Source organism: Rosa chinensis, chromosome 4 (assembly GCF_002994745.2).
Source record: "Rosa chinensis cultivar Old Blush chromosome 4, RchiOBHm-V2, whole genome shotgun sequence".
In the NCBI taxonomy this organism is placed as follows: Eukaryota; Viridiplantae; Streptophyta; class Magnoliopsida; order Rosales; family Rosaceae; genus Rosa; species Rosa chinensis.
Window position 1 is genome coordinate 45,380,881 of NC_037091.1, and position 27,795 is coordinate 45,408,675.

A 27,795-nucleotide genomic window follows, 5' to 3' on the forward strand; every position below is an offset into this window, starting at 1 on the left:
GCTTCTTCTTCTTTGTCTCCATAAGGAATACAAAGTCAGGATCTTGGACCCTTAATAATTTCTTAAGAGCATTGAATGTGGACGGGTTCCCAAGCCCGCGCACATTCCAGCTGATCAGACTCATTGGTCGTGGTGGGTCCGAACCTCGGATCCCACCACTGTAGTCCCCAACGCAGGACTCGAAGCAGCAAATCTGTAAAGCAGAAAATGCAGAAATGCAGAAAATCTGTAATGTAAAGCAGAGAATGCAGAAATGCAGAAAAACTGTAATGCAGAAACGCAGAAATGCAGAACTGCAGCAAAACTGTAACATAAATGCAGCAATGCATTAATGCAGTAAAACAGAAATGCAGTAAAACTGTAACATAAATGTAGTAATGCAGTAAAGCAGAAATGCAGTAAAGCAGAGAATGCAGAATGTAGGAACTTGTTAAAGTCCCACATAGAAGAAAGTTTTAAGGTTTATAGCCTTTATAAGACTCCATCCTTCCAAACAAGTGGATGGATGACAAGTTAAGATGTGAGCTTTGGGGGCTTTGATGGGCTTTTCCTATTGGATTTCCCATAAAAATATACATATATATAAAAGTCAAAGATGGCCTTAGGCCTTAGGGCTCGGTTTGATTAAATTTATTTTTATTTTTTTTATCTAACACAGAAATGCAGCAAAAACTCAGTGCAAACTACAAATGTAGAAAATCATATACATGTACAATTATCGGTCCGGATCGGTTCTAATCGGTTCTGCAAATACTGAAACCGAGACCGAACCGGAAGACATTTTAATTGGTTCGGTTTAGCCCGAACTAAGGATTTCTATTTTCAAAACCGACCCGAATGGTCGGTTTCGGTCCGGATCGACTCGGTTTCTCGGTCTCTCGGGTCAAACCGCCCATCCCTAATTCAACCTGTGACTGCTGAGCTTTAAGAAATTCACTATGCCATCCATCATGGAATGAATGTGGTGAAAAGTACAATTTTTAATTTTACGAATAAAAGATTTTTAGTTTTTAGATACCTGGTTTCGATGACGCTGCCCATCACCACTCGCTTAATGTACAGTAATCAATGCGAAAAGCCCATCTAGTCGATTTCGCGTCCATGTTCATTTCCCCGGTATCTAAATAAATCTTTCCCAACTGAGGAAACACCCATCTCCATCTCCATCGGTGATCCTTTGTGTGTTGAGTGTGAAGGACTTACTGTAGCTAGGACAGTTGTGATGGCTGCACCAGGTTCAGTTCAGAAGGCCGAGGAAGAGTGGCAGGCTATTCTCTCCCCTGAACAGTTCAGGATTCTACGCCAGAAAGGGACAGAGTAATTCCTATTTCCTTCCCTTTCTGCTTTCTTCACTACAACATACTATATCATGGTTGATTTAGTCCATATCTTTAATGGGTTCTCTCCCTTTTGGTGTTTTATGATCACTCTGAATCATTGCAGTGAAGTTGTAAATGTTTTGTCTCTTTAATTTTGTGGTCTGTGTATTTGTGCCTTTAGACTATGCTTTTCTTATTTTTGTCTGAAAAGGGTAAAACCTTCAATTCAATGCATAGAATTTGCAACTGAATATTGCTTCTTAGTATATGTCACCCATAAAACTATACCATAAGGGATCAATTGGCAGAAGCCTATGATGGGTTTGTTATGTTTGGCGTTTAACTGGATAATTAACAGGTTTAGTTAACAACGTTATTAAGTTGTAGAAGTTAAAGTTTTGGCCTTTACATCTTTTAGAAGAAATTATAAAGTCTAATCTGTTGTTACCTACAAAGCCTAGCATTCTAATGATCAATTGGGTCAACCCTGTGATGGGTTTTCTCACTATGATCTGTAATTAGATCTTAGATTAAAGAGCTAATAATGCAATTAGCATATTAAAATGTCATCTAATTCTTTGATCATAATGTGAGGATTTTTAGTTTTGGGACATATGCATGAAAGGTGTTTGATAAAATGCACAGGCCAAAATTCACTGGGGAATATGACAAGGTTTTCGAAGAAGGGGTTTATACTTGTGCTGGTTGTGGAACACCACTTTACAAGTCTTCAACCAAGTTTAACTCTGGATGTGGTTGGCCTGCATTCTATGAGGGTTTGCCTGGAGCCATTAATCGTTCTGTAAGTTTCTGATGCTGCTAAAGATGGTGCTGTTTCTGTGATTGCATTTAATGCATTTTATTGAGGTTTAATTGAAACAAAACTACTGTGTTTCAGCCGGATCCGGATGGCAGGAGAACTGAGATTACCTGTGCAGCTTGTGGTGGTCACTTGGGACATGTTTTCAAATGGGAGGGGACCAAGGTGCCAACAGATGAACGCCACTGTGTCAACAGCGTTTCGATTAAGCTCGTTCCAGAAAATTCTGCGTCATGAATTGAAGTCTTCTGGGCTATCATCATTTCAGCTGCATTTGTACTCTTGAATCTTAGTGTAGTGTTTTGTGTTCTATGATGACCAAGGTTGGCAGCGATTGTTAGAGTGACGAATGATGTATGGTTATAAGTTTCGAGTACGTGCCAATAAAAGCTCGTAGTTTTAGTTTCCTGTTTCATGGCTTGGTTTGATTCATGGCCGGCCATTCCTACCATGCAAGGTGTGTTTGTTTATCCATCAGAGTACCTCTCTATTAAGTAGAGAAACAGAAGTAGGCCGCTTGCTCGATCATCCAACTGCAAGACCAAACAACTTAAGAAGTGTACCAACAGTAGTAGTACGAGTTCCCATCCCTTGTTTCACCTTCAACTCACGGTTGATCCATGTTGTACTTTTGAAAGACAAGGCCAATATTTGGTTATTATTCATCGGCGGTATTGATGGCTTGCTTGATTACCACTCCTCTTGTCAGTATTGCTGAGGAGAAGCACATTTAATCTGCAGAGTGTGCCATTTACGTTATCTTCCCCATCTTTCCGAGCACACAAGAAGAAGATATTTTCTTTTGGCTTCCATCAAAAAGCTTCATTTTTATTCAGGACTTCACAACCTTAGCATTTAACCTCCACTACTGCAAAAACACTAGAAATCAGTGCAAGGATAGGCATACTTTTGATAGGTCAACTTTTTCATTTGACAATGTGTCAAAAACTCTAGCAGTAGCAGATGAGATCAATCACATAGATATGTTGCTTTCACAAAAGAAGAACCAATAATCACATCCAAAAGTGGTATAATGAAACATTTAGCTGCAGATAGAAGAAACTAATTATTTTCTTGTTAGAGCAGTAAAAGACTGGCAGTATTTTAATGCTAAGAATTTACTAATCACCCAAACAAGACAACTATAAGCAGATTATGAAGGTGTTTGATCGGGCTATCATTACATCTTAATATTGTTCAGATGTAAATGCTTGAACAAAAAAACAAATGATTGCCAAAATCAAATGCAAGCAATTATTCACTCAGCTATGAATGTAAATTCAAATGCAAATTAGATAACAGGAAATTAATAAATCTATCAAAGGATTCAACAACACTTACACAGATTTAGAGCGCAGTAGCACCAACTAGTTTTCCGAGTATGGTACTGGTACATGTAGAAAATTTCCTCTTATGATCCCGCTTGCCAGTGTATTCAAGGTGGCGAATAGTGAGCATACAGTACTCTTATGTCCAAAGATTCGAAGTTAATTTCATATTCAAATGTTATGAGAATAACATTCCCCTTGTTTCTGCCATGAAATGCAATCTCCTCAAACTGAGGCAGAGACATATGTTGAGAGCCAGGAATAGTTTCCGTTGTGAATAGGTAGAAGAATTTATGCAAAACAAGGCCAATTTTTTGACCCCCTAGATGGACAAATTGATAATAAAGTGGAGTGGAAGTGTTGGGATCATCACTCAAAAAGCTACAAAGCAAATCTGGGACCTGTGGCAATTGCAGAGGTTGGTTCAGGGCTTGCAACGAGAAATGAGGAAGACCTTTATGGGGTGATTATGTGCTACGGGATTAAAGGTGAACATTAGACAATTGTTATTATTACCATGCTTATGCTCGAGAGCGAAAGGGTAACATCACTAACATGCAAGTAAGAAAGGGAATACGCAGATTCCCAAAGATGGTGGGGTTGATGACCGTGCTTTCTCCGGTTGGGTGACATCAATGGTTGAGATTACTTAGTAAGTGATGAGTCACTTACACCGCCGGTGTATAAAAGAATTTTCGCAATACAAGTGATGTCAAATTGGCTTAAAAACATCTTCAAAAGGTGATTCGTAGAATGACCCGTTTGGATTGTGGACCTATAAGAGTTAACTATTAATGTTGATTAATCACAAACAATCTAAACGAACAAGTCAAGGAGATGGTGCAGTGGACATTGATTAGTGGTCGATTACTTAATTGAACTATAGACTTTTCTTGTGTTGAAATTATCAAAGAAAAGACTTATTGTGGAGCGTAGAAGAGAAAAAGAAAGAATCATGACCTGGTCATTGAAAAGTTGTACGACATTTTAATCAATTATATCAGAAATGTATTTTTTTTATACTAATTCCATTTAATCTCCCTAACCTTTATACAATTATACCTTAGGGTTTTTGATCCAAAACACTAAAATTAATCAAAATTATCCCACTTTGCCCCAACAATAGATTTTTATTCCCATATTTAAACTAAAATGACTATTCTGCCCTCAACCTGATTAAACAACTACTATCATGCCACTCAACATCGATCTCTCTCTCCTCCCTCTCTCTCTTTCTGCAAAATCACGACTTCTTCTTCTCTCTCTCTCGCCGTCCCTGTTAGCTCATGCGACACTCATGGACTGCAGTTTCCGAGCTCGAACTGTCTTCTTCTCAAACTTGGGTCTCAAACCTGAACGAAATCATATTCGGACCATCATACACTCCTCACTATACTTGTCCAGTTTCCGCTTCAAAGATAAACGCGCCGCCATGGTCACCGGAGGCTTATCTTCAATTTCGTTTCTCCATTTGATTTTGCTATCGACACCGAGAGAGGCTTCTCCTCACTCGATTCGATGTTGCAGTGAGCGTTGGGTCACTCCGATCCCGATCAATTGAGAAGATTCTGCTGTCGACATCGACGGAGGCTTCTCCTTGCTCGTTTCGATGTTGCATTGAGCTTTGGGTCGCTCTGATCCAGATCAATTGGAAAAAGCAGCGAAAGAGGTGCAGGGATTGAACCCTTCCGACATGAACAAGCAGCGACTCGAGATAAAGCAGCTCATGGAGGAGCTCAAAACATCGTCCGCCGAAGATGAGGAGATTACTGCACATTTACAGGTGGGCCCGACCAGCTAAATCGGTTCCAGCTCTCTCTCTCTCTCTCTATATATATATATATGTATATGTATATTTTTTTTTGGGGAAAAAAAGCTCTATATATATTTGTTATAAATTTGATTGAAGTAACAAAACTCTAGTAGCTATTTCAATTTAAGCTGCATTGCTTTCTATTTTTTTGGTTTTACTGCCCCTACCTTTATTGCCTCCCAATAAACTTTTATGCTACATTTACTTACTTGGAATGGAGACTAATCATGAATCGGAGACAACTGGAATAGGAGAAGAAAGCAATCAGTATTGATCCCGGAGGAGTTGATTCATAAACTCATCTCTCCCCTACATAATCAAATTCCTGAGTATTCAGGAATCGATTTCTTATAAAGAGGTGAGACCTACATCCATTCCGATTCATTCATGTGTTAGTAAACGCATGAATATTTTTATCCGGAATCATTCCGATTCCTTTATGTGTTAGTAAACGCATGAATACTTTTACCCCGTAATCATTCCCTCCCATTCCAAGTAAGTAAACATGCCCTTATTGTCCTCTAATAAAACAATTTGAATTGATGCAATCTCCTCATTTTCGATCTTAATCAAATTTTTATTTGTCCAATTTTAGAGAAATTAGTCTCCATTCTCCCTTATAAATCTTTATTGTCCCCCAATAAAATAAACTTTTATTGAGGGGCAATATAAGTTTATTGGGGGTAATAAATATTTATAAAGGGGCAATAAAAATCTCCGGTGACTTATAAGATCTTCATCGACCTCTTTGGGGCCTCCGGTAAGGTTTTCAGAAAAATTTGGCAGCCTATGACCGGACTCTGGCGAAGTCTCCTATGGGTTCTCTCTCTTCCACACACACACACACACACTCTCTCTCTCTCTCTCTCTCTCTCTCTCTCTCTCTCTATAACAAAGGAGTGAGAACATAATAGTCTAAAAAAAAAACAAAAAACATAATTGGGTATTAGGGAAGGCCTTATTAGAGTTTTTATGGGTAAGTGGGAAAAAAGAAAGTGAGTGGTGTAAAAGAGAAAAAAGTCCCAAAAAATAAAAAAATAATAATAATTCAACCCCTCCAGAAAACAGCAAATAAACCAAGGGTGCGGCTATTGCCACCCTACAATTTTCTTAGTTCACCCTACAGACATTTGAATTATTGAAAGACTATATTACTCAACTGCAAAATGACTAATAAGTACACTAATTTTCTAAAATACAAATCTGTAGGGAAAATGAAATACACAACTAATTAATTACATACAAAGACTACTTAATTTCTCATTAGATAACATCAATCTTCAACTTCTCCACCCAAATTAAAATTTATTACTATTTTTTTGTCTTTTTGTTGCCTCCTTGGCATTAATTCGTTATTCAGTTCACAAAATTATTAGTGTTAATTTCATCAAAATTTTTGCAATACCCTTTGTGAACACTGAAAATATAAATTTAAAACACAAAAAAACAAAAATCAATCCCTTCTTCATTGCTCATAGTTGTTAACTTGCTAATCTTTTGACATGGGTTGAAATAGACGAATATTGAAACTGAAAGAAAAAATTTAAAAAAAAAAAAGGAAGTAAATCAGATTATGATTTCATTAGGAAACTTTAATATATTTTAGTTTTTTTGTATTGGTATAAATTAAATGAGAGATTTTCGTTAATTAATTAATTTATTTAGATATGTCATATAAGGATATTTCCGGAAACAGAAATGGGTTAGATAAGTAAACTTAACAATTAAAATTAATATGTTGGGTGTAATGAGCATGTAGGGTGAACAAAGAAAATGGTAGGGTGGCAATAGCCGCACCCATAAACCAATAAACAAATATTCTAGGTACTGTTGGAAGAGTTATAGAATAAACCAATGAGTGTTTCTATTAAGACCTCCAAATCTGCTCACTTGACCTCACTCTATTATCAATTATTAAATGACATATATAACCTAATATAAAATGACTATTAAGGACAATAATTATACCAAAAAAATATTATATTTATTTTATGTAGACTTTCCAATTCAATAATATTATATTGTATTCTTTATTATTTTCCTTATTTTCATTTTCCAATTTCACTACATACTCATTAAAGTTTTCATATATATTTAATAAGAAATAAAAATATGAGTAAGCTCATGTGATAGAAAAATCTATGTTATATATGTTAAACGCATATTGGTGAGGGAAAACAAAATAAATCCTATTATGATTTTTGACCTAAATCTAAGTTTATCCATTATATTTGCTATAAATAAAAAAAGAAGAAGAAAAAAGAGCTAGCAATTAAAAAAAAACTAAAAAATATTTAAATAATTAATCATGAGGTACAAAAAAAAGAGAGAAAAAATAAACATTAAAAAAATGATTTCTTCAAATTTTTTTTTTTGCACTGCTAAAATAGAAAAAAAAATTAAAAAAAAAACACAGAATAGTTCATGTTATTTTCTTATGAATTAGAAATTAATTCTTGAAACTCAATACCTTTGTGTTTGATTTTTGTTTTTTATTGGAAAAAAGATTTATGCATGTTGTTTGATTAAGAAATGTATATGCAGTCATGAGTTCGAGTCACCATGGGGGCAGGAGTGAAACTCTTTGATCCTCTTTTTAAAAAAGAAAAGAAAAAAAAGAAATATATATGCAGTTAAGATTTATAGAGTAATTAAATCATTGAAATGACTAAGTTTTTTTGTTTTAAAGATAACAATTTGTTTGCAAATTATATGAGTGAGGTTATTTGAGGAACTTTAGTGAGGTGAGTAAATTTAGTATTTGGAAATGTGTAAAAAACATAGAGGTCAAATGAGTAAATTTGAAGGTTCCAATAGCAAAACTCTAAACCAATAAAGCAGATTACCTTAGGACGCGGTTGGATTGGGTGATTTCAATATGGAGATTTGGATTTCAGCCTTCCAGATCCAATAGTCCCCACCATCTTAATTTGGACGTAAACAACTGGGCAATTGTAGGACGAATCTTCCACAAGATATTGATGAATTCTTGGTTAGAAAAAGCCTTCTCGATCCAATAGTCCCCACCATCTTAATTTGGATGTAAACAACTGGGAAATTGTAGGAAAAATCTTCCACAAGATATTGATTAATTCTTGGTCAAAAAAAGCTGACCGAGACACTTGGCAATAATACAATTTTTATTTTTACAATTAAGCTTCTTAACACACTCTCGTTCCACCATTTTTTCTGTGTACCTTTCTCGATCAGCAAGTGGGGGACCGTTTTGGCTCTTATAAATACAGCCGAGAGACTTTATAGTCTTCACAAGCATTTCAAGTTCTTTCATTATTCTCAACTGTGCTGAAAGGTGATCACTCCAATTTTCTCTAAATTTTCATTTTCAGGTACTGGCTTTCTTGTTCCCTTTCTCCTTTTTTTGTTTGTTTAGTTTCTCCTACTTTTTATGCGTCTATGCAGGGAAATTCTAGTGTAGTGGTGGGTATCTCATACCTGCATTTACAAAAGTGAGAACAAATTTTGTTGTCAAAGTTGTAATTTGAGTCCTACTTTGTGTAATCTTAGTTCTAATAATGGTAATTACATCTCTTACGACATTTTACAAGTTTTTGAACAAATTCGTTGTCAATGTTGTAATCTTAGTTCTAATATTGGTAATTACACCTCTTACGACATTTTTACAAGCTTTTGAACAAATTCGTTGTCAATGTTGTAATTTTTGTTTAACTATATGTAAATAGTGTAAATGAATATGGTAACTTTTGTTCTCAATGTTGTAATTTTGGTTCAAATACTTGTAAATTTTTGTTCAAATAGTTGTAAATGAGGGTATCTCATACCCACCAGTAGCTTGTCTCGTCTATGCATATGGTTTTTATATTTTCTCAACTTATTGCTTTTGGGATTTCAGTGACAGTTTGACAGATAATGGGTGGAAAGAGAGAGTTAATCCGCAGGTCGTGGATGTCACTTAAGGACCTTTGCAGGCGTGAAGCAGACTGGAACTCATATAAGGTCGCTTGCGAGGAAGATGCAGATTTGAAATCCTTTGACGCCGACGTCCAAAGCCGAACCACAAAGGTTATCAGCACCCTTCAGAATGGAGGTGTTTCAACTGATTATGTGAGTGATGCCATAGCATATGTGACAGAATTTAACAAGCAGACTGTGGACGCAATCAGGGTGTGCAGAGAAGATATAACGAGTGGTGCGTGGAAGAATAAGAAGAAGAAGATTAAGAGTGAAGAAAGCTTTAAGGTGGTGGTGGAGGAGTACGTCGACAACAGCCAGGAGATGCTGGATTTCTGCTCTGTATTGGACAAGTTCCTGAAATCGGCTCGCAACAACCATTTTGAGATTGAACAAGTAATTCAACAGTGCGAGATGGAGACTGATCTCGAGGGAGGAAATAAGTACGTGAGGATTTCGAGGAAATTGAAGAGTCTCAAGGCTAGTGCACACCATTACGATTCTGCAAACAGATTATTAGAAAAGATTCAAAGCTTGCAGGCCAAGAATCAAGGGCTGATCGATAAACTGAAAATTGAATATGAGAAGTTGGCAAACAAGCGGAAGAGCGTTCGCGCTTGGAAGAAGGCGGTGAATATGATATTCATCACCACAGTGGCTGCCCAAGTTATTTCTGCAGTCGCGTTGCTAGCTATGGTTAATCCAGCTGCTTCTGCAGCTATTGCTGTTACCATTGCCCCAGTAATTGGTGGACATCATTGGGCTCTTGGTTTGCTGGCAGAATATGAAAAAAGTTTGAATGATGACAAAGTGATACTGCAAACAATGCATGATGCAAGTGTGTTTTGCATCAAGGAGTTGGGTGACGTAAAGTTTCTCATCGATAAGGTTGTAAATGAGATCGATGCTGTCTTGTTTCACGATTGTCATGCTGATTCTGCCATGGAGGAGGGACAAGTGGAAAACGCTATCAAGAATATTAAGAGTAAGCTGGACATGTTTCTCAAGAAAATTGAGATATTGGAGGAAAAAGGAGAGACTTGCAGCTCTGAGGTATTGAAATCAAGGGATAAGGTTGTGAGGAGCATGAAAGCATAGATAGCAGGCAGCTCTGGCTGGTATGAAAAAATGCTTTTGATATTTTGGTAATAAAACTGGAGAAGCTTTTCCATCATGCATGGTCAAACTTTTAAGATTGTATGATCGATAATACGGACTGGTGAAATGAATTCATATATATATATATATTTTATTCTATGTTTTTATATATGTATATTGGCCAAGTAGTGAAGTGCGGTATGCCTGTATCTAGACTGCGAGAGTTCTGTCTTTTTTGGTTTTTAAAGCTTTAAACAGTGAATAAGTCATCGACAAAATGTGGATCTCTTTCTAAATTAGTAAATTTCAATATGTTCTTTATTTATGGGTGTTCATCGGCCATGATTGACTTTGCCATTTTTATTTTATTTCTAGAAGTTTTTTTTTTTTTGGAAAATCATCCAAAAAGTACATGATTTTTGGCTCATTCTAAACTTTGATACCTCAAGTTTCAAATAGATCAGAATGGTAAATTCGTCGATTTAAGTATTCTATAATAGAAACAAGGGATATCCAACAGTCGGATTCCCGTAAATCGACAACCGAAACTCCACACTTTGGAAAATCACAATCAATACCAAACTTCCTCCGATTTCCACTAAAGTCATCTCTACAAGTACTACACGCTACAATCAACCAAACTAACCAAATTAGGAGGCCAGAATCAGCCCCCATGCGCCATCAACATTGCCAATTTCTTCCTCTCATCAAGCCCAGCAAATTCCATAACTACAACAAAGTGACCCCGACCCAACAATAGTACTCGGAGCTGTTAGCCCAGTTACGAAGGCTGTCAGTTGCCATATTTTGAAGGGTAGTTTCATCCTTTCACCATTCTTGTTCTCCAAAGTTTCTAAGTAGATCCAGAAACCATATTTGCAGCAAAGCCCAATGTGATTTCAGAAAACCCAGTCAAGGCAGAGTAAAATAGAAAGCAACTTTGTATGTATTTGTGGCAATCGTAATTTATAGACTCAAATCGGAGAAGAAGACGAAAGGCTCAAAAAGATTGGATTTTGATTCCAATATCTGAAACCCAATACGTCACCGCCACCACCCACTTTGATTCTTTTCAAAGCCAAATCATTCATCATAACCAAACCCAAATTCAAAATTAAAATCCAGTTCCATGAGGAACCCATTTCCAAGAGTCCCTTTAAATCAAGGGGGACCATGTTCTCAACTCACAATTAGAGTTGAAATTTAATTAACCAGTGAAGGCTGGAGAAAAGGGTGTATAGTTTTACACTAGCAATGGTACCCGCGCTTTGCTGCGGGATTTGTTGTTGCTAACAATTTACAATAATGTATGATAAAACTGAATAAGACTTGTTTTTTTATCAAAGTGATAAAACACCATATATCACACATTTAATAGGAATAGTGCAGCAAACAGTAATGCTAAATGTAAGAGACAGTTTCCTGCCTCCAAAATTGTTTTGAGTTTACAAAGCCTTTAGCCTGATTCTTCTTTAGAAGAGTTGCTAACATTACCAATATCTTCCACTTCAGCAACCCTGGACTCCTTCACCTCAAGCCTTCCCTAATCTCATCCAGCTTTCCTGCCATAAGTCTCACATGCTGTTTCAAACTCAATATCTGTGCTTCCAAGGAATTCGAAAAAGTTTGTCCAATGTTTTCAAAACTCAACACCCTTAACTGAATTTTCACCTCGTAATATAGGTTTTTTCCCACTCCCCAAATTTTTGAACCTCTGCATGAGTACACATGATTCAGTTAACAATAGCCATAGAGCAAACTTCCCCAAAAATTGAACGAAATTTTGAACCAAAGAATTTGACCCCTCCAGGAGTTATATAAGAAGTCATAAATAGCTTTTGCATGAAACCAACATTTCTACAAATAGATGAGCATATAGATACACTAAGAATCGCAAAATAGCAAGAACAACAATCAAGCTCTATGCTCCGGAGAATTCAACACACCCAATAACAAAGAACAAAACTTCATGCAGACAAACAGATCAAATAGTGTACATAATTACATAGCCATATTAATAAGAAATGGCCAACAATTAGATCAAGAACTGATCTTTCAATGCAAACATTGACACCCACATTGAAACAGATCGATCAAATGGCACAAACAAATCAAACAAAATACTATGTTCACACTAACAATACTTCAATTCACAACACATAACCAAATTGAGAGTGGAATACCTTCAATGGCATCCCTGAGGGGTCTTGAAATGGAGCCCAATATCCTTCCAGAATCGGTTGCCTCTCTTTCCAAGTATATATGCTTAAATTTCTTCCCTTACGTCTTCTGCAGGTGCTCACAATCTGAAGATCCCCCATAAGATGGACCTCTGGAAAGCCAGATTAAGAAAACATGAAAATTAAATAAAGAAGATGGAAGCAGAGTTTTTTTTTTTTTTTGTATTGTTTTTCATCTTAAATGCATTAGAGATGTTATATTATTGACCAAAGTTGCCATCCATGTGACACATTTCTTTGTTTGGATAGAAATAGAACCGGTCAAGTAATGCAATTCTGAATAGTTGATTGTAAAAGCCTCAAATCCCTTCTTACCTGATTTACATGCATACACATATACAAAATTAAAAAAAAAAATTTAAAAAACTTAAGCTTAGCAACCTAAAATTATCCAATTGCTGCTATTTGGATTACTTATTGTATATTGAAATCTTTTCCTTTTTTGTGTTCCATCAAATTTCTCAGCTACCAAACAACAGAGTAATAACCTTAGAAGTTAGAATTAATAGGCAAGGTGTGAAAAAAAAATCAAAATTAAAATTAAAATTAAAATTCTCCTCATCTTATATCTGAAAATGGTTATGCGAACTACAAAGATAGCTAAGTTTGAAATCTAACTGATTCTTTTACAGTTTGGCAAATCATGGCCATTTGCTCGGAGATACTCAATTTCGCAAAAGGCCTTCCCCTAACTGCTCTCTCACCTTTTAATTTCGACTTGTTTGGCACTGGATGCCTTTAACTCTTTAGTCTTTCACTGTTTTCTTAACTTTTGTTAGTCTTTTAGAAGAGATTGTATCTAGTTGTTTTAGACTTGTTTGTCCTCTTCACTTCTCAATTTTCCATGCAAAATTCTACTAAATAATTCACAATCATAAACAGGGTGGCAGCTATCTGTAACATTCCATTGCCTACTACTCCTTGTTCAGATAAACTGATTTGGCACTATACAAAAGAGGGAGTTTATACGGTGAAGAGTGGTTACCAGCTTGCTCAGAATTTGAGGGTTAGAGGTGATGGTCAGGAGGGAAGCTCTTCTAATCATTTAGATTTGGTTTGGTAGGTTGTGTGGAAATTAAAAATCCCTGAAGGAGTAAGAGTATTTATTTGGAGAGTGCTTCATGAAATCTTGCCAACAACATTTTCACTCCATCATCGACATCTTCTTGCTTCTTCAGTTTGTTCTAGGTGCCAGGGAGAGGAGGAGACTATTCTACATGCCCTTTGGTCTTGTCCAAAGGCTAAGGAGGTTTGGAAGACTACTCCTTTCAAGAGTGCAGTGGGTAGTGGACAGTTTGGGACCTTCACAGACCTGTTTCAATATGCAGCATGCATCAATTCTTACTTTACATGAATTGGGTTTAGTGGTGCTAATATGTAGAAGGATTTGGCAGGCTCGAAATGATGTGATTTTCAACTACAAGCTGGTCAATCCTCACTTTCTGTATGCTCAAGTTCTACAATTGCAACAACAATTTTTGGAGCAACGTCTCCAAGCTTGCTACCCTGCTAATAGAACTACTGCTCAGGTTAGATGGACTTGACCTTCTTTTCCTTTTCAGAAACTGAATGTGGATGGTGCTGTGGACGATGTACTTGGCTTAAGAGGATTAGGTGCAGTCCTCCATAATGAAATAGTGATTTAATGATTGCGGTTTCAAAAGGGATAAGGGGTGGTTTTTCTGTCAAAGCTACAGAACTATATGCAGCAGTCTTGGGCATTCAGACTATTATCCAAGCAGGTTTTCAATCGACACAATTAATTCTGGAAATGAATGCTTTGGGAGTGATTAATGATTTGAACACAACAGATTCTGTTTGGTTGGTTGAAGGCTATTTGGTTGATGAAGTGCGAAATCTCTTCCACTTATTCTCTTCAGTTATATGTACATATATCTCTAGGAGATGTAATCAGACAACACATACTTTAGCTAAAAATGCGTTTTTATTTCCTGCATTTCAAGTTTGGGTTGAGGAGGAGCCACAATGGCTCTCCCGTGTACTTATTTCTGATGTAACTATCTAAATTGCTCAGTCCCTTGGCGTCTAACTGTTGATTGGGTTAGTTGTTGTACCATTCTCTCCTCTATGCAGATTCGATTTTCACATATTTATCGAGAAGGGAATCAAGTGGCTGACTGCTTAGCTAACTATGGGGTGGATAATGAGAGGTATTATTGGTGGGACTCTTGCCCCTCCTTGTGCTTCGGTAGCCTTTGTTCATTATCTGCAAGGTTTACCGAATTTCCGTATTAGCTAATTATGTGGTGCTTGATAGACTTCATGAAAAGGTGTACTTGGGTTATGGTGGTTTTTACTGCATGATTGCTGATGACCTATAGGCGTGTTCCATATATGTGGTTGCCGCGTGGTCACATATTTATATTATGCATGGTTACTGCATGTCCTTCTTCTATCCTTCAGTTTGTAACTACTGCTTAGTGCTCACTTTGAGTACTTTACTTCATTTTATTCTCAGAGAGGTTTTGGTTCATGTCCCCTCTCTCTTCTTGTGTTTTCTTTTCTTTTATTAATATCATAAAATACAGGGATGAGCGGTGGGTTCCCGGTTGCGATGACTCCCTTTCTTTCAAGATTGTGGGTGGGTGCCAGTCACCCCAAATCGGCTATCGCAGAGAAACTAATATCGCCTAATCCTCTATTTAATTTAAAAAAAAATATTTATATATATATATATAATAAAAAAAAAAAACTAAAAATCTGTATGCAATTCTTATTTCTCACGCGGCAAAGTTTCCCTCCAAAAAAAAAAAAAAAACAAAAGGAAAGAACACCACTCCACCTCTTGATACCGGTGTTAAGCTCAGCTCTTTCGTTGGACTTGGTTTTAGTGCTGCTACCAATGAGTACAAGGTACTTAACACTAGCTGTTCGCGTCGGGCGCAGATGTACACCATTGGAACAGGAGTGTGGAGAGACATTGGAAAGCCTCCTTATGGCGCTGTGCGATCACCATTCAATGCTTTTCTACATGGAGCTCTTCATTGGGCTACGCAGCATTGGACTGGTGATGAATTTATGCATTCATTCAACTTCGAAACAGAAAAGTTTGAAACAATACCCCCACCTAGCCACTTTGCCCCAAAAGATAAACTTAAAGAGTGGTTGACCTTGGGAGTGTTAGAAGGTTGTCTCCTGTTATGTGTGTTTGATGATGATTCTAGCAAATTTGAAATGTGGATTATGAGAGATTATGGTGTCCAAGACTCTTGGACGAAGATTTTTGTTATTGAAAACTTGTACCCAAGAAGATATCAACCTGAAGAGTATGGACCAATTATGTTTTTGAGTAATGGTGAAATTCTAATGTCCTATGGTGTTGGTGCTGTGGTTTGTTATAACCCAGAAACAAAGAGTTTCAGGAAAACTAGTATTGCTCCGACTGAGTCAGAATTTGTTGCAGTTGCCTACAGTCCATCATTTGTTTCACTCTACGATATTGCAAAAGGAGAGGAGGTGGAAAGGTACAAAAGCATACATTACAAACATGCATAAGTTTTACTACAATTCTCTGTTATACATAATAATTGTGTTGATTCCTAAGTTTTCTACAGTATAAACCAAGTAGTAGTAGTCAACTTATTGTTGCGTTTCTTCCAACTTCCAACATATTATAGGAATACTGATAACAGTTCTTGCAGAACTTTGTGGGACTCAACAAAACATAAATACTCTGTCAATGATTAATAAGTTATCAACAAGGTTTTCAGGCTCCTTCACACGAGCTTACAAAAGACTGGACAAGATAAATAAGTATGATTTATTAGTACAAATATCTAGATATTTCTTAAAAGTTGCTTGTCACTTGTTGGTGTAGATGATTAGCCAAACCTAAAACTTCTGTCAAATATTGGGTTTTATTCAGTTTTCATTTTTTACATTAAAGATGAGTTCTTCCCATGACGATAAGATAGTAACAGATTTTCTTTGGTTAAATATGAGAACAGCTTACTCTTTATTAGTACAGTATCTTTCTGTGCAAGTGAGTTTTGCTGAACTACAGGACATTACATAAATAACCTGACTTTGGTAATACTATGGTAATACTCGAACACTTCTTGAAGTGGGACTCAAGAATTTTGACTCAGTGACACCTCAGGCTGCAATTGTGATAGATTCTGAGTTTGTACAAGGTACAACTCATTTTATCATGCTTACTAGTAACTACTATATCATATGATATGCAGGATAAGAAACAATGAGAATTTCAACAAGCTGTTTAGTGAAGGGAGTAGTAGTGCTGCTGGTTCTGGAACGTCAGCTCACCAGTGCACAAATCTAAACCCAGGCTCTTGCCCACCTGGTGTTGAAGAGGCTCTCCCTAAACCTATTATTACAACTTCCTCTGCAACTGTAAGCTGTCTAATTTATTTTCTTGTGCCAGTGTTTGGTTGGGAGTGTTTTCCTGAAAGTATCTGATTAATTATTGTTGTTACCATCTCCTTTTGCTGAATGATATTTTTTCGCATCATTTCCCTAGAGCAATGAGCAAGTGGATTTTGCTCTGAGGATTGGGAGTAAGTGCGCTATATGTGGTGGGCAATTGGGTTATGTTTTCAGAGGAAAAGGGTTCGCAATGTGTCAAAAATGTTTTGATGCTAGTTCCTCTTGAGAAATCTTCAGTTCCTTTTTGTAAGGCAGCAAAAGGCTTCTTTTTGGTACTTACATCCCTCACTGTAACTCTATCTCTACAGAGCTGGTGATGATGAACTTTTGTTGTGTTTAGATTTATTATTTTGCAAGTACTTGTTGACTATGCATTTCCCTATTTTACAAGTCCTTTAGCTAAAATATTCCAATGGCTTCATTTACATGAACATTAAGTGTATTATAAAGTTTATGATCCTGAACTGTACTCTAAAGTATTATGCAAAAGTTTACAAGTCTTTGCGACCTTTTTGTTGTGCTTCTTGGGTTATTTCCTTAATACTAAATGTGGCTATTTTTATTTCAGCCTACTATAATTTCAATATGGCATTGAATTGAAGGTCTTATAGCAATGTTATTGGGTACTGTTGAATCAATGTTGTTGCTCTGAAATGCATCCTTCTAATAGGAAATTGTCATTATTGGTAATGGATCTTATTGCCTGCTGGGGGTTTGATTGGAATTGTAGTTAAAAGTGGTGATGCCATGAATACCCTGCAGGTTAAAACTTATAAGCCGTCATTACTGATATGTGCTGCCTCTACTCTGTTCTGGTTTGCATCATTTGCTGATAAGTGTCTAGTCGTTTCCTCCACAGACATGGATCATCTATTGGCTACAACTGCTCGGTTTTAGTTGTTTTTAAAGTTCTAAGTTCTAACTAAAAGTTGGCACTTGTTTATTCAATAAATTTAGTCCACCGCTGAAAAATAAACTCTGTGTGTGTGTGTCTAGAATGGGTAATATTGAATTTTTGTTGAATTAGCAATGTGTTTTCTGGTTTAAACTTTGGAAATCTTGGTCAAATATTGTAAGTGTCAGCCTATACTGACAACAATTTTGCTTGGTAACCATTTCGGTTCTTCTTTGTTAGGTAACCATTCCATTGTTTTTGGTTTTCAACTTTTCATTATCTGCTTGACGGATATTGGGAAATACATGAAAGAAATGAGGGGTAAAAATAAAAAACAGAAGTGAGGAAGAAATGGGAAGTACTTGCAAAATCGTGAAATTGGTATCATCCACGGGACAACGTTGTATTGCGTTTGAAATTGTTCTCAGCCTTTGATACCAATTACAATCTTCAACTATGTTACGCATGGATCTGGATTTGTTGCAAGAAAAGCAATCGATTAGATTATGCTTTTTACTATGATTGGTTGCTGATAATGAATATCTATAGATGATCTTATTATCAAGATAAAACAAAATAGCATGTACGTTGTAAACCAATAAAGCAAAGCAAATAGGCTTTCCCATAGCTAAAACATAATACACCACTAGTTTTTAGTAAGAATCAAATTTAAAACTAAAACCGAATAATGTTGTAAATATTTGTGGATAATCATGTAAATAGATGTTGAGTAATAGGTGCCTATCCCTATAGATTGGTGATTGATAGGTTGTAATTGTAGGAGTGATTGGATTGTAATTAAGCATTACCCTTTCGTGTACACCATGTAGTCCTATATAAGGCTCCTTATGGTGAGATGAATAATACACACATTCTATTCTCTGTGTCCAAACTCTTTCTCTCAAAATTTTTTCTGTTTTACAACAAATAAAAATTTGTATGAAAAAGATTGAATATTCTATTTAAAAAAAAAACTAAATAGAATTGAAAAAAGTAATGCTAGGTGAAGTTCAGTTTACCAGCAAAGAAGAGCTGGCAGGAAATTTTGTTTGATCTATACAAACAATTTTCCCAATCGACACAAAAAATAAATAGTAAATTACCACCAACTACACTTTTTATCCAATATTTACCATTAACAGGCCTTTTTTTTTATATTTCCCTTGCGGTACTGTTCATGACCCATGTGCAAGGCCCATATCCCGTGCGGCCATTGTCCTACCAATTTTTTGAATTGTTCTGTTAATGAGAAATTACAAAAATAACCTTAACTGATTTCTAATGGTAGTACTGACTCTCAGTAATGTACCGACTCTCAATAGTGTACTGACCCTCAGTAGCACTCAACAATAAATATATTTCAAAGATCGCATTATCTACCAAGTTAAACAGGTAGAAAAAGTAAATGTAAATTTTCCATGTATGCTGCTTCACATAATGCTGCTTCGATTAATTTGTGTATATGATAAATGCAAATAGAGTATTGACCCTCAGTAGTGTACTGACCCTCAGTAGTACTAATCTCATAAGAAACTAACAAACACAAAACCAAAGCTACTGACCCTCAATACAAAAGCACAAGTCTAAAACTATGATTCCACAGCAAGACTATAGACACTGATTCCACAAAAACAATAGATATTGCATCCTTTGGATACCCAGCTTGATCTGTAGTTTCAGCTCCTCAGATGTAACACCAAGTATTGACCCTGCAGAAATTAGAAATTATGACTAATTGACTAACGAAACAAATTCACAAAAAGAAACAAATTCAAAACCGATCTTCCAAATGTGATAACCCTCAATACAAAACTGATAATCAGACTATAGCTACTGACCTGCAAACGAAATGTTGCTGAGTCCTGTAGAAATAACAAACAAATTAAGATCCAATAAGAAAGTACCATAAATACAGAACTAAAGCTATTGACCTGCAATATACAAAACTGATAATCAAACTATGGCTACTGACCTGCAAACAAAATGTTGCTGAGTCTTGCAGAAATAACAAACAAATTAAGATCAGTACAGCTCCACCAAATTGCAAAAGCCTCAGAATTTCTCAACCAAAATTTCTCAGCTAAAGCTACTAAGCATAATCGAATTTCGACAGTGTTGAATGCATAATCAGACTATAGCTACTGACCTTCAAGACTATAGTTACTGACCTGCCGGTGTCGAGCCCTTGCTTCGCCGCCGGGGTCGCTTGCTTGGTTCTCCGCCTGGATCGCGTCCTTGCTTCGCCGCCAGGTTGAGCCCTTGCTTCGCCATCAGGGTCGTGGCCATGCTTCTCCGCTGGGGTCTCACACTTGGTTCGCCGTTTGGGTTGCGCGCTTGGTTCTCCGCCGGGGTCGCGCGCTTGGTTCGCCGCCGGGGTCGTTCGCTTGGTTCGCTGCCGGGGTCATTCCTTGGTTCACCGCCGGGGTCGTGCGCTTGGTTCACCGCCAGGTCGCGCACTTGCTTAGCCTCTAGGTCGCGCCTTGCTTCACCGCTGGGTCGCGTCCTTGCTTTGCCGCCAGGTCGCGGTAGCGCCCTTGCTTCGCCGGAGCCCTAGATGTTTTGATTTTCAGACGGTTTAGATTTTGGGGTCGTTTTGATTTTGGGAGAAATGGTTTATATTAGTCAGTGGCATGTTTCGTAATTTCTTAATATTTGAGTGTTCTTTCTTTATGATGGGCTAATGGTTGTTGACCGCATGAGCTTCATGTTTTGGAGTCTGCTGTTGGTAAATAATAGTGTGATATTGTAGTTATTGGTCATTAACTCAAAAATAAAAAGAGAAAAAAAAGAAATCCAAAAAATAAGTCACTTATCACACTCAAATGAGATTTTGGCGCCAAGGTTTCCCTCCAAAACACCATTTCAAAAGAAGAAAAGAAAAGAAGAGAGAATTGGAATAAGCAACAAATCATGACAGTTTCTTACTATACATTCTTCAAAGATCTAAAACCCACTAAACCCAAATCGATGCTCTCTGCTCTAGCCAGAGTTCCACTTCTTGTATTCCACTAAATCACTAGCTACCTACTTTCCCGAAAGAAGGTTTCTTTCTCTGGAAACACCATGAATCCAAGGAAAAGACAAACAGTGATCAGAAGCATCAGAGCAAAAGGAGAACAACGGCAGCCCACAGGTCCTTGCCGAATCCGGCAACTTCCATCGGCTTTAGTCATGGAAATTCTCTCCAGGCTCACTCCCAACACTCTCATCAACTGCAGGTGCGTTTGCAAATCATGGCTTTTTGTGATTTCCCACCCTCATTTTAATCGTCTTCTCCATTCAAGATCCCCAATTGGCATCTTGATCCAGACATTTCCTCATCCCATCAGATGGAAAGGGAGGATACTAGAGTTCACCCAGATAGTAGAATGTGCTGCTCCTGATTTGCAGCTAGAGAAGATGAGTTTTCGTCCCAAAGTTAGCATACCGCTTATCGGTGACAAAGAGGGTTTCATTACGAAATATGGTTTGTTAAACTCCTGCAATGGTTTGCTTTGCTTGTCTGGACCGAAAAGAAATGATATCTTGTATGTGTGTAATCCAATTTTGGGTGAGTTCATCACCACAGCACCTCTTAAAAATGGTATAGACTACCTCGCTTTTAATGGACTTGGTTTTAGTGCTGCTACCAATGAGTACAAAGTGTTAAAGACTTGCCAGGCGAATCAGGCTCAGATATACACCATTGGTACTGGAGTTTGGAGAGACATTGGACAGGCTCCTTTTGGCATTGTGCGGTTTCCGTTTAATGCTTTTCTACATGGAGCTCTTCATTGGGCTACCCAGTATTGGTCGGGTTATGAGTTTATGCATTCCTTCAACTTTGAAACAGAAAAGTTTCAAACAATACCCCCACCTAGCCACTTTGCACCGAAAAGGAAACTTAAAGAGCGGGTAACCTTGGGAGTGCTGGGAGGTTGTCTCCTCTTATGTGCCTTTGAAGATGACAGTAGCAAATTTGATATGTGGGTTATGAAGGATTATGGTGTCCAAGAGTCTTGGACAAAGTTTCTTGTTATTGAAAACTTGAGCCCCACAAGAAGTTTGACACGTGCAGACTATGAACCAATTATGTTCTTGAGTAACGGTGAAATCTTAATGTCGTATGGTGCTTCTGCTGTGGTTTTGTTATAATCCAGAAACAAAGAGTTTCAAGGAAACTAGTATTGGTCCGATTGGGTTAGGATTTGTCGCTACGTCTTATAGTCCATCCTTTGTTTCACTCTACTATATTTCAAAAGGAGAGGAGGTGGAAAGGTACTCTATCATAGATTACAAATATACATGAATAAGTTTAGCAACAGTTTTTTTTGGAACTTATACACTGTTGAATAAGTAGCTTGCTTTTTTTGGTGAATAAGTAGCTTGCTAAATTGTCTATGTTTACATTAGAAAGTAAGAGGTAGCAGTTATCTTGTTAGTATAGTATATCTGTTTCTGCTCCTTGCTGGCCTTTAAAGGATTACAGAGCCTTTATGTTTTATTTATTGTTGAATTAATTAACAAATTGGTGCTGTTGAAAACAATCCTTGAACAAAAAATAAAATACACTGTCAATTGTTAACACTTTTTCAACAAAACAAGTGTTAGCAGGCTCCTTCACATGATCTTAGAAAAGGACTGAACAAGTATGATCCTTATGGTTTACTAGTACAAATAAAATATTTAGTTATTCAGAAAAGTTGCCTGTCACTTGCTAATGCAATGATCAAGGGTGGGGATGTAAGGGATTAGCCTACGCTTAAACCAGAACTTTTGTTAATGTTGGGTTTGTTCAGTTTTCATTGTTTACATTATAGATGAGTTTTCTTTTTGCCATGAAGATTAAGTAGTAACATATTTTCTTTGGTTATATATGATATCAGCTTACTTTTTACCAGCTAACAAATGAACCTGAGTTTTGTACTTTAAATTTTGTTTTTATCAGCTTGCTTACTACTACATGATATGCAGTGTAAGAGACAATGAGAACTTCAATAAGCTGTTTCATAAAGGAAGTAGTAGTTCTGCTTGTTCTGTGAGGCCACCCCATAAGTCCACAAAACTCAACCCAGGGAATTGCCAGCCTGTTGTTCAAGAGGGTCTCCCTAGGCCTAGAATCATAGCTTCCTCTGTTGCTGTAAGTTGTGTTGGTTCCTTTATCTACCTATTTTCTTGCGCTCATGTTTGTTTGAGAGTGTATTCTTGAATCTATCTGATTATTGTTGTTTCTGGGATGCCACCCCATAAGTCCTCAAAACTCAACCCAGGCTATTGTTCCCCTGCTGTTCAAGAGGGCCTCCCTAGCTCTAGAGCCAAAACTTGCTCTGTAAGTGTAAGTTCTCTAAGTTTATTTGTCTGTGTAGTTTCTTGAGCCCATGTTTGGTTGTTTGTGTTTCTTAATCTTTTTTATATTGTTTTACCTTCTCCAGTTGCTGAACAATACTATACTGTTTTGTTTTCTTGATTGTCCATGAACAGCTGGGTTTCACTTTGAGGATTGGGAGTGAATGTGCTATATGTGGTGGGCAATTGGGCTATGTATTCAGAGGTAAAGGATTCGCAATGTGTCAAAAATGTTTTGACTCAAGTTCCTCCTAAGAACTTTTCATTTCCTTGTTGTAAGGCCGTAGCCACTCTCTGCTTGTTTCTCAACTCTCTTTCTATAGAGCAAAAATGCAGGGGTGATGACCTTTTGTTATTCCTAGTTACTTGAATTCGCAAGTACTGAATATGAAACTTTCCATTTAAAAGTCTGTATTAGATCTAGTATTCCAAAATGGCTTTATTTACATGAACACGAGTGTACCTAAAGTCCATGTAAAAGTATATTTGAGCAGGTGCCTTTGGGGTTATTTTGTGAATCTAAATGCTGTTAATCTTACTGATGTGTGTACATTTTTCCACTGAAACTAGTTTGTGCTGGTTTCTTGTTTCATGGCCTAGTCTGACCCTGATGCTTGAATAGTCTTAAGGGTTTCCAACCTACCAAATATACTAGCAACAAGGGATTGTTTATGGTCATGCTTATGAATCCTCCAAGTAGTTCTTACTATCCCATATTGATAAGAGTGATGGTTTGTATGCTTGGTAATGAAGCATTGCCAGCTAATTGGTTACCTCAGCTATTTCCAGAAGCTTCAAATAAGGGACATGTGTCAGCAATTTAGTAAAGGAGTCACTCATGGTTAGTATAAATACCGATGTACTGTAGTTGGTTCTTTAAGCAAGAAGATTAGACTTGTGCAATTACAGAAACCATCAAATACCAGTAAATTTTTTCCTCTGTTCTTCGTGTTCTTCATCTTTACAATCCCCATTCTTAAACATTTAGCAGTAGTTATTAGTAAGTGCTGCTTCTACTCCCTACTGGTTTGATAAATTAACATCTGGCTCATCACTTTTCCCTACCACTGCTTATTTTTCAGTTTTCTGTAACGCATTGGATTTTACAGTGTGATCGATTAACCAATGTGTATTCTGGTTCATATATTATCCTTTACAACTCCAGATCAATCACTGTAAATTTCGACCTATACCAACAACAATATCGTTTTTTCTCTTCCCCTCTTTGGTAACCATTTCGTTTTTGTTTTTTAGTTTGCATTATCTGCATAGCTCTAACCATGGTTAAATTAGTTGTACAAGCTAAAAATCTATCAAACTGCAGTCCAAACTCCAGACAATTACTATACTCATGACAAGCAGTAAGCTAATCTCGTATGACCAAAGAGGTTATCTCACCATTTACTTTTCAATTCTTATGTAAAGAATGCAATTTAAACAACCCCAATATTAGCAAGAGTTCCAGTTTGAAATTAGGCTATTCACCACCACCATTGATCATAGCATTAGCAAGTGACTAGCTTCATTCCAAGAGTTTAGACAAGATCGTACAATGAAACAATGGAAATTACTATCATGAAATTTGCGATCACATATATAGGAGAAGCTTGTGATAGGTTCATAATTTCATACATTTTTATACCCTTAAATGTAGGATTCTAGACTTAGAACTTGTCATATTTGAGTCATTTACTTTGTCTTTGTGTTTTGTAGGTTAAATTGGAGAAAAGAAGGATTTGGAGCTTAAGTCAAACGCAGGATTGAAAGGATGCTGGCCATTCTGATCTTCCAGAATTGTCTCTGTTTTTCTTCAACTTCAAAGATTAAACTGTACCTTCTCAGAATGAATTAGCAGGCAAGCCTTATACCATTGGAAAGATACGGATGTTAGCTTTCTGAGGAATTTTACGGAAGTGGATTCGCATTCTTGTGGAGGAAGTTATGATGATTTAAGTGAACCTAGTTCGGGAAGGCAGATTCTGACGGATTTTGCATATATTTTCGGAATCTGACTTGTGAGGCCCAAGTCCGTTGATCTTAGCACCCGAATAGAATAAGACTGAACGTGTTTGACATATTTGGAGTAATTACTTGCATTGACTATAGTAACCTTGCGTTTTCTTTGGAGAGAAGAAAGCAATTCCAAGTTGGACTAGAAGACCCAAGAAGCCCAAGTCAAATAGGAATTAAAAAGAGATATACAAGGAGAAACCTAGGCCGTTTTTGAGAGACACAAGGTGTGGCCTGGAGAGCAGATTGAGAGGCAACAAGAGCAAGAGGAGTCACCTCCATCTTTATTCCTCCTTCACTATATTTTTCTTAGTTATTGTTATCGTTTCTTTTTGCTAAACTTCTAAGCTAGGGCTGAGATGAAGCCCCTAGTATGACTATTCTATTTGTTTAGTTGGTTTGTTATTGAATTTCTGGATTTCTATGTTAAACTCTTAATCACCGTTTCAATAGAACTTTTATTCAAAATCTTTGCTCGGGATCAATAAGACCTAGGTTTTGTTTATGAGTTATTTGGTTGGAGAACATGATGCTTGATCAAAGAGTAGATGTTTTCTAGGGTGCCTAAAGATAATTCAATCTTGTGATTACAGAGTTGTGAATTGAGAATACAAGTGCTTGATCATAGTCGATATTCTTGTTTGCATGATTTCCTAGTTCTTTTGTGCCTAATGGAGTTGAACATGTTTGCTTGAACCTGATCATTAAGTGAAGTAAATTATAGTTTGGCTACTTGAGTTCTATATGGGATCAATAAGTTAGAATTCATAAGTTAGAAGAACTTTGGCATATGTCTGGGATCAATAAGGCTTATGTACGGGAATCATTAGCATAAAATCTAGGGAATTCAATGGTTGTCAGCTAGCAATAGAGTAGAAGTACTAGGTGGTGGATTCAAAGTCTTAGCATTCAACTCTCATATTCATCTCTTAATTCTTTTGTTTCTATTCTTAGTTGTTTAGTTATAATTTCAATCATCACAATCTTCCCAAATGTTTGTTTATTTTTGTGTTCAATTGGTTATTTGAGTTAGAATCAATTTGAGTTTCAATCCTTGTTGGAACGACCTCGTGCTTGCACTAACTATACTACAATCGATTCGTGCACTTGCGAGTAATCATTTAAAACACAACAAGTTTTTGGCGCCGTCGACGGGGATTGGAATTTATTTTGATTTTAATTTAGTTACCAATTCGTTAATCGTAGAGTTTTGTTTTAGATTTACAATTTTTTTTTTTTCTGTTTGTTTTACTAAACAATTTCTATTCATGGCCTTTCCAGCTTACTATTCCGAGCAAGCATATAACAACACCTATTCAAGGCTTGGTGACAATCCATGCTCATGGGATGTACCTTCATGGCCACAAGAAGAACCTTATTCCTACAGTTTGCAATGGAGACATTGCAGTGACTTCTCATGGTTCAGCACTGAAAGTTACGAAGCTACACAATGGCCAAGCCAAGCTGGCAACATTCCATCATCCTATGAAATCTTGATCGAGCCAAAGCAGCCATCACTTGAGGAGACATTACAAGAACTGATGCAAATTAATGTATTTAATCAACAAATGCTTCAAGACATTCAACAGACTTGCCCATCTATGCTTATTGAGCCAAAGAAGCCAACCCTTGAGGAAACCATGCAACAACTCTCACAAAATCAGATGGAGTTCCAAAAGGCTAATGTTCATATGCTTCAGGCTATTTATGAGACAAACAAAGAGCAAAAAGTAATTGCTGAAGCCATAGCCAAGTTGGAGGTACAGGTCGGTAACATTGCAGCTGCTTTGAATAAAGCAGAGGAAGGGCGAGTTCCGAGTCAACCAATTGCTCATCCAATGGAAGATGATGAAATCAGGATAGCAATTCAGCAAGATCCAACATTTGCACAAGGTTTGAAGGATTTATGCACCAACAAAAGAAGATTAGTCTATCAAGAGAATGTCTTCCATTTAAAAGCAGTATATTTGAAGAATGATGCAAGACAAAGTAATAGACCTTCTCACTGGAAGAAGCTAAAAAGGAGGAAGCTGCGAATCATTGTTCAACGTGAATGGAAGATTGGAAATTCACATGTGAGTAGGTTGTTTGCTGCTGGAATATCAAGGAAGCTGCTGTTTTGGATCTATCAAGTGACATTGATGGAAGAAACAAGTCCAAGCTCGAACAAATATGGAGGTGTCTTTAGCAACAGAAAGAAGAACAGATTTGCATGCCCTCGTGTCACATCTGCTACCTTCATACCAGGGACGTTTCCTTACTCTTTTCTTCTCTTTTAGTAGTTCTTTTTCATCCATTAGTTGTTTTGGTCGTGTTCTGTCCCCTTACTGTTATTGCTGCACTGCTGTTTTATACTCGGGGATTGCAGTATGCACTTCAATCCTGCGACTGATTTGTTCTTCACATTGCGGACAATGCTCAATTTAAGTTTGGGGGTGGGATTTCGTATTTTTTTAATTTTCTTAGGTCAGTGTTCTATGTTCTGTTTTACCTTATACAAAAAAAAAAAAAACAAAACAAAAAGATAATAATAATAAATAAATAAATTTGTGTTTTTCATTGGGTTTTTAGTTTTGTTGGTTAGTCCAAGTCTTAGGGTTCTTCCAAACA

At 36.9% G+C, this 27,795-nt stretch overlaps 4 protein-coding genes across 6 annotated transcripts; all 4 read left to right on the forward strand.

Annotated features, from left to right (window-relative positions):
• The first annotated feature begins 1,057 nt into the window (after positions 1–1,057).
• On the forward strand, positions 1,058–2,554 carry LOC112199827 (peptide methionine sulfoxide reductase B3, chloroplastic). Its single transcript, XM_024340787.2, has 3 exons — positions 1,058–1,317; positions 1,965–2,121; positions 2,218–2,554. Exons 1-3 carry the CDS (start codon positions 1,223–1,225, stop codon positions 2,374–2,376), a joined length of 411 nt encoding a protein of 136 aa, XP_024196555.1. The 5' UTR covers positions 1,058–1,222; the 3' UTR covers positions 2,377–2,554.
• Positions 2,555–8,498: 5,944 nt separating this feature from the next.
• Positions 8,499–10,599, forward strand: LOC112199397 (UPF0496 protein At4g34320). 2 transcript variants are annotated; one of them, XM_040519029.1, is made up of 2 exons: positions 8,499–8,590; positions 9,152–10,599. In XM_040519029.1, the coding sequence occupies exon 2, from the start codon at positions 9,169–9,171 to the stop codon at positions 10,306–10,308; it is 1,140 nt and encodes a 379-aa protein (XP_040374963.1). In that variant the 5' UTR covers positions 8,499–8,590; positions 9,152–9,168; the 3' UTR covers positions 10,309–10,599. The 2 variants fall into 2 exon arrangements, with proteins under 2 accessions (XP_040374963.1, XP_024196190.1); XM_024340422.2 differs by having other exon boundaries at positions 8,557–8,627; positions 9,152–10,598.
• A 4,747-nt stretch (positions 10,600–15,346) lies between these two features.
• On the forward strand, positions 15,347–17,484 carry LOC112199398 (F-box protein At3g07870). Its single transcript, XM_024340423.2, has 3 exons — positions 15,347–16,033; positions 16,757–16,922; positions 17,050–17,484. The coding sequence occupies exons 1-3, from the start codon at positions 15,456–15,458 to the stop codon at positions 17,179–17,181; spliced, it is 876 nt and encodes a 291-aa protein (XP_024196191.1). The 5' UTR covers positions 15,347–15,455; the 3' UTR covers positions 17,182–17,484.
• Positions 17,485–20,785: 3,301 nt separating this feature from the next.
• LOC112201097 lies at positions 20,786–23,581 on the forward strand. 2 transcript variants are annotated; one of them, XM_040517602.1, is made up of 4 exons: positions 20,786–22,107; positions 22,804–22,969; positions 23,081–23,164; positions 23,311–23,581. In XM_040517602.1, exons 1-4 carry the CDS (start codon positions 21,956–21,958, stop codon positions 23,428–23,430), a joined length of 522 nt encoding a protein of 173 aa, XP_040373536.1. In that variant the 5' UTR covers positions 20,786–21,955; the 3' UTR covers positions 23,431–23,581. The 2 variants fall into 2 exon arrangements, with proteins under 2 accessions (XP_040373536.1, XP_040373537.1); XM_040517603.1 differs by having other exon boundaries at positions 23,081–23,158.
• Positions 23,582–27,795: the final 4,214 nt, after the last annotated feature.